The 14,693-nt window shown below is 37.2% G+C and overlaps 1 protein-coding gene across 1 annotated transcript in view; it reads right to left on the reverse strand.

Annotated features, from left to right (window-relative positions):
• Nucleotides 1–14,693, reverse strand: part of GK5 (glycerol kinase 5) — a 74,184-nt gene that overhangs the window by 42,478 nt on the left and 17,013 nt on the right. The window contains exons 4-5 of the mRNA XM_002814127.5: nucleotides 11,049–11,142; nucleotides 5,135–5,266 (exon numbers count right to left, since the gene is read on the reverse strand). Coding sequence (XP_002814173.1) covers nucleotides 5,135–5,266; nucleotides 11,049–11,142 — 226 coding nt within the window. The remainder of the gene's footprint in view (nucleotides 1–5,134; nucleotides 5,267–11,048; nucleotides 11,143–14,693) is intronic.

A 14,693-nucleotide genomic window follows, 5' to 3' on the forward strand; every position in this document is an offset into this window, starting at 1 on the left:
ATTCGTATGTATTTTATTCTTTCTGATGTTTTTGTAAATGAAATTGTTTTCCTTCTTTCTTTTTTTTGGAGGGGGGAGACAGTATCTCGCTCTGTTGCCCAGGCTGAAGTGCAATGGTGTGATCTCAGCTCACTGCAACCTCTGCCTCCCCAGTTCAAGCGATTCTCCCGCCTCAGCTTCCCGCGTAGCTGGGATTACAGGAGTCCACCACCATGCCTGGCTAATTTTTGTATTTTTAGTAGAGACGAGGTTTCACCATGTTGGCCAGGCTGGTCTCGAACTCCTGATCTCAGGTGATCCACCCGCCTCGGCCTCCCAAAGTGCTGGGATTACAGGCACGAGCCACTGCGTCCAGCCGAAATTGTTTTCTTAATTTCATTTTCTAGTTGTTCATTGCTAGTATATAGAAACACGATTAATTTTTAGCTGTGTGCGGCGGGTCACACCTGTAATCCCAGCACTTTGGAAGGCTGAGGTGGGAAGATTACTTGAGCTCAGGAGTTCAAGAGCAGCTAGGACAAAATAGTGAGACCTTGTTTCTACAAAAAAAATTTAAAAATTAACTGGGGCCAGGCACAGTGACTCACACTTGTAATCCCAGCACTTTGGGAGGTCGAGATGGGCGGATCACTTAACATCAGGAGTTAGAGACCAGCCTGGCCAACATAGCGAAACCCCGTCTCTACTAAAAATACAAAAGTTAGCTGGGCGTTGTGGCGCACGCCTGTAGTCCCAGCTACTTGGGAGGCTGAGGTAGGAGAATCGCTTGAGCCTGGGAGGCAGAGGTTGCAGTAAGCCAAGATCATGCCACCGCACTCCGGACTGGATGACAGAGTAAGACTCCATCTCAAAAAAAAAAAAAAAAAAAAAAAATTAACTGGGCATGGTGGTGTGCGCCTGTAGTCCCAGCTACTCCAGAGGCTGAAGTAACAGGATCTCTTGAGCCTGGAGGTTGAGACTACAGTGAGCTGCAATCGTGCCACTGTACTCAAGCCTGGGTGACAGACTCTATCTCAAAAAAGAAATTTTTTTTTTTTTTTTTTGTATATTGATCTTATACCCTCCGACCTTGCTAAACTCATTTATAATATTAGTGCTAATTTTTTTAGGAAATTCCTTAGGATTTTCAATATACAAGATCATGTCATCTGCATCATAGAGATAGTTTTACTCCTTCCTTTCCAATCTAGTTGCCTTTTATTATAGTGTCATGCTCAACCGCCCGGGCTTAGAACCTCTCATACAATGTTAATTAGAAGTGGTGAGAGTGGACATCTTTGTCTTGTTCCCAAACTTAGGAGAAAAACATTCAGTCTTCAACTATTAAGTATGGTGTCGGCTGTGGGTTTTTCAAAGATCAGGTTGAAGGAGCTTCCTTCTATTCCTAGTACATTGAGCATTTTATCATGAAGAGGGGCTAGATATTGTGAAATGCTTTTTTCTATATCTACTGACATGATCATGTGTTTTTTGTCCTTTATTCTATTAATACAGTGTATATTAATTTTCTATTTTTTTACATTTACCAGGTTTTATAAAAGATCCATATTAATTGATTTTTGAATGCTAAACCAATCCTGTGTTCTTGGGATAAATCCCACTTAGTCATGATATATAAACCTTTTTATGTGTTGCTGGATTTGACTTGCTAATATTTTGTTGAAGTTTTGTGTGTGTATGTGGTTTCCTTCCAGAGACAGGGTCTTGCTCTGTCATCCAGGCTGCAGTGCAGTGGTGGTGTGATCCTAGATCATTGCTGTCTCAAACTCCTGGACTCAAGCAATCCTCCCATCCCAGTCTCCCAAGTAGCTGGGACTACAGGTGTGTACTACTATACCCAGCTAATTTTTTAATTTTTAATTTTTTTGGAGAGATGGTGTCTTGCTATATTGCCCAGGCTGGTCTTGAACTCCTGGGCTCAAGCAATCCTCTTGCCTTAGACTCCCAAAGTGCTGGGATTACAGGCATGAGCCACCACACCCAGCCTTGTTGAGGATTTTTGCATTTGTATTCATAAGGAATATTGGTCTATCAGTTTCTTTTCTCTTGATGTCTTTGATCTGGTTATCAGGGAATACTGGCCTAAAAGAAAGAGCTGGGAAGTATCTCTCACTCCAATAATGGAAGTATAATCCACTATTGATAGTGGGGTATTAAAGTCTCCAACTATTACTATTCAATTGTCTATTTTCCCCTTCTATTTTTTGGAAGAATTTGTGAAAGGATTGTGTTAATTCTTCTTTAAACTTTTGGTAGAATTCACTAGTAAAGCCATCTGGTTCTGGGCTTTTCTAGGTGAGAATTTATTATGTATTATTTCAATCTCTTTACTTGTTATAGATTTATTCAGATTATTTATTTCTCCTTATTTCCAGTAGTTTGTATATTTCTAGGAAATTTTTCATTTTATCTTGGTTATATAATTTGTTGGCATGCACTTGCTCATGGTATTGCCTATTAATCCTTTTTATTTCTGTGAGGTCAGTATTAATATCCGTAATTTCATAATAATTCATAATTTTAGTTATTTGGGTTTTCTCTCGTCTTTGTCAGTTTAGCTAATCTTTTCAAAGAAGCAACTTTCAGTTTTATTGATTTTCTTCACTGTTCTTCTATTCTCTATTGCATTAATTTTGTTCTAATTCCATTATTTCTTTCCTTCTGCTTGTTTTGGGTTTAGTTTGCTCATCTTTTTCCATGTCGTAAGGTAGAATGGTAGATTATTGACTTGATATTTTGCTTCTTTTTAAATACACTCTTCTACATGTAATACAGTCTTGCTATAAATTTCCTTCTAAGTACTTTATCTGCATCTAATAAGTTTTGGTATGTTGTATCTTATTTTCATTCACCTCAAAGTATTTCTTAATTTCTCTTATGATTTCTTCTTGGACCCATTGGTTATTTTTAAGTGTGTTGTTTAATCTTCATATATTTTTTAACTTCCCAAGTTTTTTCTGTTACTTTTAATTTGAAGCCTTTACAGTCAGACAACAGACTTCATATGATTTCAATCCCTTTAAATTTATTGAGGCTTGTAGTATGGCCTAGCCTATGATCTATCCTGGAGAAAATTCCACGTACACTTCAGGAGAATGTATATTCTGTTCTTATGTAGAGTTTTCTATAAATGTCTCTTAGGTCTAGTTAGTTGTTACTGTTAATCAAATTTTCTACTTCCTTGTTAATCTTCTGTCTAGTTATTCTATCCACGATTGAAAGTGAGGGCCAAGCGCGGTGGCTCTCGCCTGTAATCCCAGCACTTTGGGAGGCCGAGGCAGGTGGATCACGAGGTCAGGAGATCAAGACCATCCTGGCCAATACAGTGAAACCCCGTCTCTACTAAACATACAAAAAATTAGCCAGGTGCGGTGGCGAGTGCCTGTAGTCCCAGCTACTCGGGAGGCTGAGGCAGGAGAATGATGTGAACCTGGGAGCTGGAGCGCACAGTGAGCCGAGATCACGCCACTGCACTCCAGCCTGGGTGACGGAGTGAGACTCTGTCTCAAAAAAAAAAAAAAGGAGAAAAAAAAAAGAAAGTGGGGTACTGAAGTCTCCAACTATCACTGCTCGACTTTCTATTTTTCCCTTCAATTCTGTCCATTTTTGCTTCCTGTATTGTGGACCTCTGTTATTAGGTGTTTATAACTTATATATTTATGATGAATTGACCATCTTATCATTATAAAATTCCCTTTTTATCTCTAGTAACATGTTTTTGTTTTAAAGTCTATACTGTCTGATGTTAATATAACCACTCCAGGTTTTTACAGTGACTGTTTACATGATATATCTTTTCCACTCACTTACTTTTAACCTCTTTATATTTTTTAAATCTTAAGTGTGTCCCTTATAGACAACATATAGTTAGATCTTGTTTTTTTATCCAGTCTAAAATCACACTCAGATATTATTACTCACCAACTAGGATGGCTAAAATATAAAAGACTAATAATGTCAATTATGATAGTAAATGAAATAAAAAGTCCTCTGATCACATACTGATAGAGTGTGTAAATTGTCATTATCACTTTGCAAAAGTGTTTTGACATTATCCATTAAAGATAAAGACATATGGCTGGGCATGGTGGTTCACGCTTGTAATCCCAGCACTTTGGGAGGCTGAGGCAGGCAGATCACGAGGTCAGGAGTTCAAGACCAGCCTGGACAACATGGTGAAACCCCATCTCTACTAAAAATACAAAAACTAGCTGGGCATGGTGGCATGCGCCTGTAATCCCAGCTACTCAGGAGGCTGAGGCAGGAGAATCGCTTGAACCTGGGAGGCAGAGGTTACAGTCAGCTGAGATCGCACATTGCACTCCAGCCTAGGTGACAGAGTGAGACTCTGTCTCCAAAAAAAAAAAAAAAAAAAAAAAAGGTGAAGATATATATATACATTCACGCCCTAAAAATTCCATTCCTATGTACAGACATAGCAATTACATGTACACCAAGAGATGCATTATTCATAACAGCTGAAAACAGGAAATAACCCAAATGTACATGAATAGAATAGACAATAAACTATGGTAAAATCATACATTGAACAGCAAATAGCAATGAAAATATAAGCAAAGTAATTTACACACAACATCGCTATATGTCAAAAACATAATGTTGAGCAAAAGGAGTCTGACAGAAAAGAATTCCACTGACATAAATCAAAGATATGGCTGGGCGTGGTGGCTCACACCTGTAATCCCAGCACTTTGGGAGGCTGAGGCAGACGGATCACCTGAGGTCAGGAGTTTGTGACCAGCCTGGCCAACATGGTGAAACCTCGTCTCTACTAAAAATACAAAAAATTAGCCGGGCGTGGTGGCGGGCACCTGTAATCCCAGCTACTCGGGAGGCTGTGGCAGGAGAATCACTTGAACCTGGGAGCCGGAGATTGCAGTGAGCCGAGATCACACCACTGCACTTCAGCCTGAGCAACAAGAGCAAAACTCTGTCTCAAAAAGAAAAGCAAAACAAACAAAAAAAAAAAACAAGATGCCACTTTGTCTTCCATTCCAATATGTGGTAGACACTTAATTTTCCCTCAAATAATCAAATTACTATCTTTATTCCTTTAATTTTTTCTTCCCCATAGTCTTTATATGGTTTCCACATACACACAGTATTTTCTTACCTCAGTCAGGTTCTGCAAAATCCAGACCAATCTCAAAGAAGTCTGCTGGGTTGTGAAAGTGAACAAACTGGCTGTAAAAAGTCGTTTACTTCTAGTGAAGAAGTGAAGTACTCGGCAAGAACTGTGAAATATCTATATTTTAAAAAACATATTTTAGGAAAATGCATTTAATAGTGTTTAAACTTTCCACATCAATTCTATATACATGCAAACAAACCCAATAACAAGTCATTTAACTACTTATAATAGTGTTTTCTGCACTTAAGAAAATAAAAAACAGCAATATTATCCTAAATGGGCAGTTTGTATTCTAACATATGAAATGCAACACATCTACTTTGAATTATTTTAGCAAATACCAGATGCTCAGGTACCTACTATAAACTTTTCTTAAAAAAAAAAACTATATTTTTACCTCTCTACCTATTTTTAACTATGATAGTAAAGGGAGAGACTCTAGGAAGGAGGCTATATTTGTAGTATTCTTATTTCAGTGGGATATGTACACTTTAAGTTTATTGCAGGCCTCCCAGATAAATCTATACTATTTAGTAGAATAGCATTAATTCACTACTATTCTAATAGTAATAACATCTATATAAAGTTATCAGCTAATCTTTGATTTTGAAGGCTCATAGTCCAAATATTTTCACATTAATCATAATCTTGTCTCTTAGCTTCAAGCTGCCTCTATGAATCAAAGACCTGAGAACTCTTAATACTAGACAATGAAGGATAAGCTCTTATTAGCTTTTTTTCTTTCCTATTAGAAATTAAGTTAGCACTAACACAGAAATTTCCCTATACATTAAGTACTTAAAATCTGGTTGTATGATTTTATTTAATACTACCTGTACTTATCTAATGATCAAAGATAAAACATAAGCAAAATCTTTAATTTACAAAAAGCCTTAGGTACACAGAAAACAAGCTTTGAGTTTTAAGGTCTTCAAGACATACTGGGAAAAAAAAAAAAAACCCTATCCTGCCACACACTACAGGGATATAGATGGACACTTCAACTTGTGAAACTGATGTTTTACAAAACACTTATGAAGTATTGCCCACTTCTTGTTGAACTTACCCACTTTTGTTAATCCTACCTCACTCCCTAAAATAAATTTAAAGATGTTGGTTTATTTGTGAAAAGTAATAATATAATTTTTTTCTTTCATTTTTAATTGATAACACATCAATTAAGAAAATTTGTAGACTCAGTTCTCTCTTTCAGTCTTGTCCTTTTAACTTCCTTCTCATCTTATTCAGTGCTCACACTTTCTTTATTTCTATATATACACACACACACACACACACAAACACATACACACACACATAAATATGGTTTTTTGTTTTTTGTTTTTTTGAGTGAGTCTCACTCTGTTCCCCAGGCTTACATTTTTTTGCTTAGAGTGCTGGAGTGCAGTGGCGCAATCTCAGCACAATGCAACCTCCGCCTCTGAGGTTCAAGCAATTCTCCTCCCTTAGCCTCCCAAGTAGCTGGGATTACAGACGTGGACCACCACACCTGGATAATTTTTGTACTTTTAGTAGAGATGGGGTTTCACCATGTTGGCCAGGCTGGTCTCAAACTCCTAACTTCAGGTGATCCGCCCACTTCGGCCTCCCAAAGTGCTGGGATTACAGGTGTGAACCACCGCACCTGGTCATTTCTTTATATTTCACATGGCATATAGATTTTTCACATTATTTATTAAAACATAAGACTTTTTAAAAGTATTTAAGGTGACCACCCATAAGCCTTCTTCTGATTTGTTATAAGAAATAATTTAAACTAAAATGGGCAATTCCTCTTTACACACCCTACACTATTCTCATAAAAAATTAGATTTAGGACACTTCTGAGATCTTCTGTTAAAATGTAGATACCTCAGGATGGGTGGTGAGGTCATACAAAAATATTACAAGCTCTAATACCTGCACTTTTAGACAACATATAAACAATTAGCATCTTCATTCATATATCTAATGAGTATTTACTGAGTAACTTATAGCATACCAAAGACTGTTGCTAGGCCTTGTAAAAACAAATTGAACAATATGGGCAGAATCCTTGTCTTTTTAAAATTTACATTTTAGTGAGAAGACAAATAAGCAATCAAATCAATAAATAAGATGATTTAAGAAGACAGACTGTAAAATGAATCATTATTTAACATGCTACTAAGAAATGCATCCTGATTTCAGAGATGTTAAAATATAACTTATACATTGCTGATGGGAAAGTAAATGGTATAGTCACTCTTGAAAAGAGTTTGGCAGTTTCTTACAAAAGAAAACATGCAATTACCATATGACCTTGAGGTTTTTATCCCAGAGAAATAAAAAGTTGCATTCACAGAAAATTCTATACAAAGAACGTTCATAAAAGCTTTATTTGTAATAGCCAAAAACTGGAATCAGCACAGATGTCCTTCAACAAGTGAATGGTTAAATAAACTGTGATACAGCTGTATATTGAATACAACTCAGCAACAGAAAGGAACAAACTACTGATACAGGCAACAACTTGAATGAATCTCCAGGGAATTATACTAAGTGAAAAAAGCAAATCCCAAAAGGTTATATATTTAAAAGTATAATCCTATGTATATAACATTTTTCAAATTAGAACATTTTTTAAATGGAGGACAGATTAGTGGTTGCCAGGAGCTAGGAATGAGAGAGGGTAGGGAGGTGTATAGGAGAGTGGTCGATATAGTTATAAAAGAACAACACAAGAGATCTTTGTAGTGATGGAACTGTTCAGTATCTTGCATATGCTCCTGGATACATGAACCTACAGATAGGAAAAAATTGTATAGAACTTACATACATACACATACACACACACACAAACACAGACAAATATAAAGTAAAACTGGGGAAATCCTAATAAAATTTATGAATTGTATTAATGTCAATGTCCTGGTTGTGATGTTATACTATAGTTTTTCAAAATTTTACCATTGGGAGAAAGTGCAAAGAGTCTAAGGGATCTTTGTACTGTTTCTTACAACTGCATGTGAATCTATAATTATTTCCATTTAATTTTCAGTTTAAAAAATGTTTATCTAAGAATCTTTGAAATTTAGTAAGTACAATGAAGGAAACAAAGGGCAACATAAGAGATTGAGGGCAAGGGGGTTCCTTTAAGTAGGATGGCAGGGAAGGGCTCCCAGATGTGCTACATGAGCTCGACCCTAAAAAGATGAGAAGGATCCAGCCATGACGGCAGAGAGACTCCGTGCATGTACAATGGCCTTAAGGTAAGAAAGGGCTTGAGTGCTACAAGAACAAACACAGGCTGAAAAAGATGGAGTTGCTAATCTTTAGCAACCTCAGGGAGAAAGAGGTCTAGGAGGTGGTCAGAAGTGTAGAAAGAGCCAAACCTTGGTAAGGAGTTGGGATTTTATGCTAAGAGCAAAGAGAAGAAAGCCTTAGCAATCATTAGGCAAGAATAAGAACAAAAAAGTAAGAGGAAGACCGGGCATCTGGGGAGACTGGAGGAAAGCAACAGTGGCAAGAGACTGCAAATACACCTCAATTACTTCACCATTTTGCTTCAGACTAGCCTTGGCCAAACTAATGACATTGGTGCCAGTTGTGGCAAAAACACTCTAAACATTTCCAAGGGCCACAATCAAACCATTAGCAACTGGAAAGGGATGACTGCAAAGTGGGGCTCCTTCACTGCCAGGACAGGCCCTTGAATTATGTGTGCTAAACTGTGAAAGCGTGTGTTTGTGTAAAGTTTTTTGCTAAGAGAACCACAACTTTGATCATGCGCATGTTCATTATCAAGTAGACAAAAGTGCTTTAAATGCTCAATTTTGTGCTTGAGGTCACAGTTCTGCATTATGATTGGAAATTTGAGGCTAGGCATGGTGGTTCATACCTGCAATACCAGCATTTTGGGAGGCTGAGGTGGGCGGATCACGTGAGGCCAGGAGTTCAAGACCAACCTGACCAACATGATGAAACCCTGTCTCTACTAAAAACACAAAAATTAGCCAGGCGTGGAGGCATGTGCCTGTAATCCCAGCTACCCAGGAGGCTGAGGAAGGAGAATTGCTTGAACTCGGGAGGTGGAGGTTGTGACAGAGGGAGACTCCATCTCAAAACAAACAAACAAAAAAAGATTTGAAATATGAGACATATTATGGAAGTAAATGTTTTCAAATCACAATTTTTCTTTTCAAATCACAATTTTTTTTCAAAGCAATAAAAGTGTTAAACACCTCAATGACCAACTTAAAGAATGTTTGATGAACTATTAAAAACTAAAATTATATATTAAGGTATAAAATTATAGATTATAAATTGTATAATTTAAAATCATACAATTGAGTGTTCATGACATTTCCTTATAACCACTTTTACTCCCTTAATTACTGTGTCCTTCTTGTTAACAGCACCTCTCACAAGTTATTGCAGCAAGGCACATTTTTCTATATTAAACTATCAAAAAGGAAAATCAATTCAGGTGAGATTATGGCAAAATTGTTTCACTCATGCATTGCTGTTATATTCTGTAATATATTCACATTTGTTTTCATATTAAATTAATATCATCAAATACTTATCAAGTAAAACTGATGCTGTAGACAGTCCCCTGGGCGCCATCTGATACCAGTACACTAGCAGAGAAGGCATTTAACTGTGAGGCATTATAAGTTTAGAATAATTAATATGGGCCAGGCGCGGTGACTCACACCTGTAATCCCAGCACTTTGGGAGGCCGAGGCAGGTGGATCATCAGGTCAGGAGATCGAGACCATCCAGACTAACACGGTGAAACCCCATCTCTATTAAAAATAGAAAAAATTAGCTGGGCATGGTGGCATATGCTTGTAGTCCCAGCTACTTGGGAGGCTGAGGCAGGAGAATCAGGTGAACCCAGGAGGCAGAGGTTGCAGTGAGTGAGCTGAGATCGCGCCACTGCACTCCAGCTTGGGCGACAGAGCAAGACTCCATCTCAAAAATAATAAAAATAAAATAAAATAAAATAATTAATATGGAATATTGATTATGACATAAAATACTGTAGGTCTGACACCACTCAAGGAGCTGGAAAACTGTTTTACCCTTTGACTCGGGAATCTCACACTCAGGAGTGAGGGCAATTTGAGACAAATAACAGAAGAACAGCTGATTTCATGATGTTGCTATTGTCACTGTCACCATCATCATTGTCATTTACTGATGCCTACTATGTATCAGGCATAATTTGGTATTGTTGGCTTTGAGACAGGATCCCACTGTGTCACCCAGATAGAGTGCCCTGGAGTGCAGTGGCAATCACTGCTGCCTCAAACTCCTGGGCTCAAACAATCCTCTCACCTCAGCCTACCAAGTAGCAGGGACTACAGGTCCACACCACCATGTTCAGCTAATTTTGCATTATTTGTAGAGATGAGGTCTTACCATGTTGCCCAAGCTGGTCTTGAACTTCTGGCCTTAAGCAATCCCCCTGCCTCAGCCTTCCACAGTGTTGACATTACAGGTGCAAGCCATCACGCCTGTAATGATAAGAGCTTGTAACAGTCTGCTAGTTATCTATAAAATCTCAATATCCATCCTGAGCTTTTATAAAAGATGAAATTTGGGCATTTCATTCATCTAGTCTGTATCTTTTCCATTTCTCAAGGACAGAAACACAAATTCTCACTAACATGTGAAACTCTGGTCCACCACAAACCTCCTTAGAACTTCCTGAGGTACAAGTACTGAAGTCTACCACATACGCCTTTGATTGACTATTATTAAACTTCACTGGAATGGGGAGTGTGTGCATATGCCTTCTTAATGTCCTAAAACAAAATAGGTAGGAAATAATACAATTAAGTCTACAATTAAGGGACATTTACAGAAAAAAAAAACCAATAATATCCAAATCACACAAGAAAAAGATTACCTTCATAAGAAGAGAATTATTCCAAGATTTCACAAGTTCAACAGCTCTTAAGTCTTGCCAACTTATGAAGTTGTGAAAATGATTTCCTGTTTTCCTAGAAAGAATAAAACAGTATTTTGAGACCTAGCATAAATCAGAGACTATGTTAAAGATGTGCCATAAGAGAACAAAATTAGAGGCCACACTGTAATTGCAAAGTATAATTTAGTTAGATGTGCCTTTCTGAATGATTTTTTCTTGATTTTATAAGTTGAACACACTGCACAACAATTATGTGACATATAATATGAAATGTATATACTTCCAAAACCAAAACTAACTAAGGAAAAGGCCTTTGAAGACCTGCTCTACACACTTTAAAAGCAGATTTTTTAAAAGCCAATGCTTTTCCCCTTTATTGCACTTATCCTGGTACACATAATCCAATAAAAACTTTCTGACCTACAGAAGAGCTGAAATATTGCCTGAGCCTAGTTCTACATCTGTTAACTTTAGGATTGGTTTAGCCATTTGCAACCTAACATGCTTACCAAAATCTCTCCAATAAATAGAAATTCAACAAACCTTGGGTCAATACTACAATAAAAGTACAGAGCTAAGAAATACAGAAGTAAAAAAAAAAAAAAATCCTTTTTCCTTTGAGGCTCCTGCAAATCAACCACTGGCATCTACTAATCAACATCCAAGTCAAGCTTGCTTTCTACCCAACTCCAGGCCTCCTCCTGTGTGACTTGAACCATGTTCAATTGCTAAGATTCATTCTCTACTCTACTTAAGCATTCCACACCCACGGTCATATCCTCACCTTTACATGGTCTACCACTCAAAGTCTAATGCTCCAATATTTGTCAGCACATAGGAAGAAAAGTTTTCAGTTTTTTCAATCTTCTTAAATACCTAGACTTCCAACTCACTGCAAACTTTAATCCCTCAGACATTCCCTTTTCTTCCGACCAACCACTCCTAACTTTGGTTACTTTCCCAGTCTCATGGTCTATTACTTTAACAGCTTGCCATTGCACTCTCTAATACTTAACCTAAAAAAAAAATTGTGGCAAAATATACATAATATGAGGTTTACCATTTTACCTATTTTACGTGTACAATTCAGTGGCAGTAAGTACATTCACAACGTTGTGCAACCATCACCACTGTTTCTAAAACTCTCATCACCCCAAACAGAAGCTCTGTAACAATTAGGAAATCATTCCCCATTCCTTCTTCACCCTATCCCTTATAGCCCCTATTTTATTTTCAGTGTCTATACATTTGCCTATTCCAGGTATATCATATATAAGTAGAATTATACAATATTTGTTCTTTTATATTTGGCTTATTTCACTTAGTATAATATAACTTAGTTTTCTAGATTGATCCATGTTGTAACATGTATCAGAAATTTATTCCGTTTTATGGCTGAACAATATTTCACTGTATTTATATACTACATACTGTTTATCAATTCATCTGTTGGTACACACTTGGGTTATTTGCACCCTTTGGCTATCATGATTACTGCTGCTTTAATATCGGTGTGAAGTATCTGTTTGAGTCTTTGTTTTCAATTTTTTTAGGTATACACCTAGAAGTGGAACTGCTGGGTCATATAGTAATTCTATGTTTAACTTTTTGAGGAACTGACAAGCTGTTTTCCACAGTCGTTGCATCATTTTACATTTCTACCAGCAATCTATGAGGGTTCCAATTTTTCCAAATCCTCACCAACACTTGTTATCTTCCTTTTTTCAAAATTATCACCATTCTAGTGGGTGTGAAGTGGTATCTCATTATGGTTTTAATTTGCAATTCCCTAATTACTAATGACATTGGGCATCTTTGTGTGTGCTTATTGACCATCTGTATATTACTCAAGTCCTTTGTCCATTTATGAACTGTGTTGCTGTTTTCTTGCTGTTGAATTGTAGGAATTCTTTACATGTTCTAGATATTAATCCCTTACTAGGGATTAGGGATTAATATGTTACATGCTTCGAGGTTACAATTTGCAAATATTTTCTCCCATTCCATGAGTTGTTTTAGATGGTATCTCTGAGGGATTATCTAATTTCAACCCCATTCAATGGGTAAAATCTTTGGGAAGATCCACTATCATAAATTTTGTTCTGTGTATAATTTGTGCTATTGGTTTATTGTTCACATGTAAAATTGGAAAAAATATTCTTCAATTCAATCATGATCAGCACCAAGCTATGATTGCTATGGTTCATATAAATCAGAGAAAAGGGGGAGATGTAGGGAGACCCCCTGAAACTATGGCTACAGAATAAAAGATGAAATGCTCCTGATTATTGTAAATACAAAATTGCATGCAGGATTGTGTAAAGACAATGCCAGGTTGGACTGCCAGAATGAGCCAACAGTGCGTGATGTGCTTCCCCCTGCAGAGAGCCTATGAATGGACGTGCAGTCAGGGAGGTTTCACATCACCAAGATTCCTATCCCAGAAAAGCAGATGTTCATAGCTCTGGGAATGGAATGCGACCCTTGTGGAGAGCCTATAAACGGACGCATGGGGGGGTGCCTGTCCATATGGATAAGATAGGGCTATAAACGCCCTCATCTTGCCACGGCTCTTCTAGGCCTCTTTAGGGTTAAGACATACTCCCTTCTGAGAATTTCTGGTCTAACTGGTTGTCTAGCTTCACGTCCTGTTTCCACGGATTATCTGTAACCAGCTTTTGTTGCAATTGTTACTACTGATCAATATCTTGCTAATCATAGGTTATGGAAAGATTGTGTTTCTGTTTTAAGGCTCTGTTAGAAATTACTGATGCACACACTATATTGTAAATTCTTATCTCTGTATACTGAACTTCTACATACAAATGTACTGTACTTCTACATACAAATGTTATGTTAAAGAATTACTTCATCCCCATGTGACCATCTCATCTCATAATCAAATGACCCTAAATCTCTCACTAACCTACCCCTGCCCTCACTAAACTTAATAATAAATGCTGGTATATCCAGTGCATTGTTAGCACCACGGGACCAGAAGGCGGTGACCCCCCTGGACCCAGCTTTCACTATCTTATGTGTGTCTATTATTTCTCTACCTGCTGATCCGCCTAGGAACAAAGAGAGAGCCCTGTTGCATTGTGGGCTGCTGGCCAGATCCCGCAATATTCACTCTGTTGATAGGGTCCCATTTTTCACCTTTATTAATGGAAATCGCAACATTTACCTAGATCATGAGCATGTTACTTCTTTTCCCTTTAGAGATCCAAATGGTCACCATTATCATGAGTACAAATCAGAGGAGTGATTTCCTATTGTTTTAGTCCTCAATCTTGGATGAAATTACAAACCAAACCTACCAAGATGCACACCTTCCATGTTACATGCTGCAGGTGGTTTTCTGAAGCCTATCTGCATATTAGATATCAATGACTAAATTTTTTCAGACATTTTTAAAATGCAAATTGCACATTATGTCAAATTAATTTTAACATAGCTTATTGTTTATAATTAAATTTAGGGTAATTTTTCTACTTTGGAGAGTTCCAATAGTTAAGAAAATTGAAAAATTAGTCATCATAAACAAATGAAAAAATAAATGTCCTCTGATATATAAAGTCCAATTTATCTATTTTTTATTTTGTTAACTGCTTTTGATGTCAT

The sequence above is a fragment of the Pongo abelii genome, chromosome 2 (genome assembly GCF_028885655.2).
Source record: "Pongo abelii isolate AG06213 chromosome 2, NHGRI_mPonAbe1-v2.0_pri, whole genome shotgun sequence".
Classification (NCBI taxonomy): Eukaryota; Metazoa; Chordata; class Mammalia; order Primates; family Hominidae; genus Pongo; species Pongo abelii.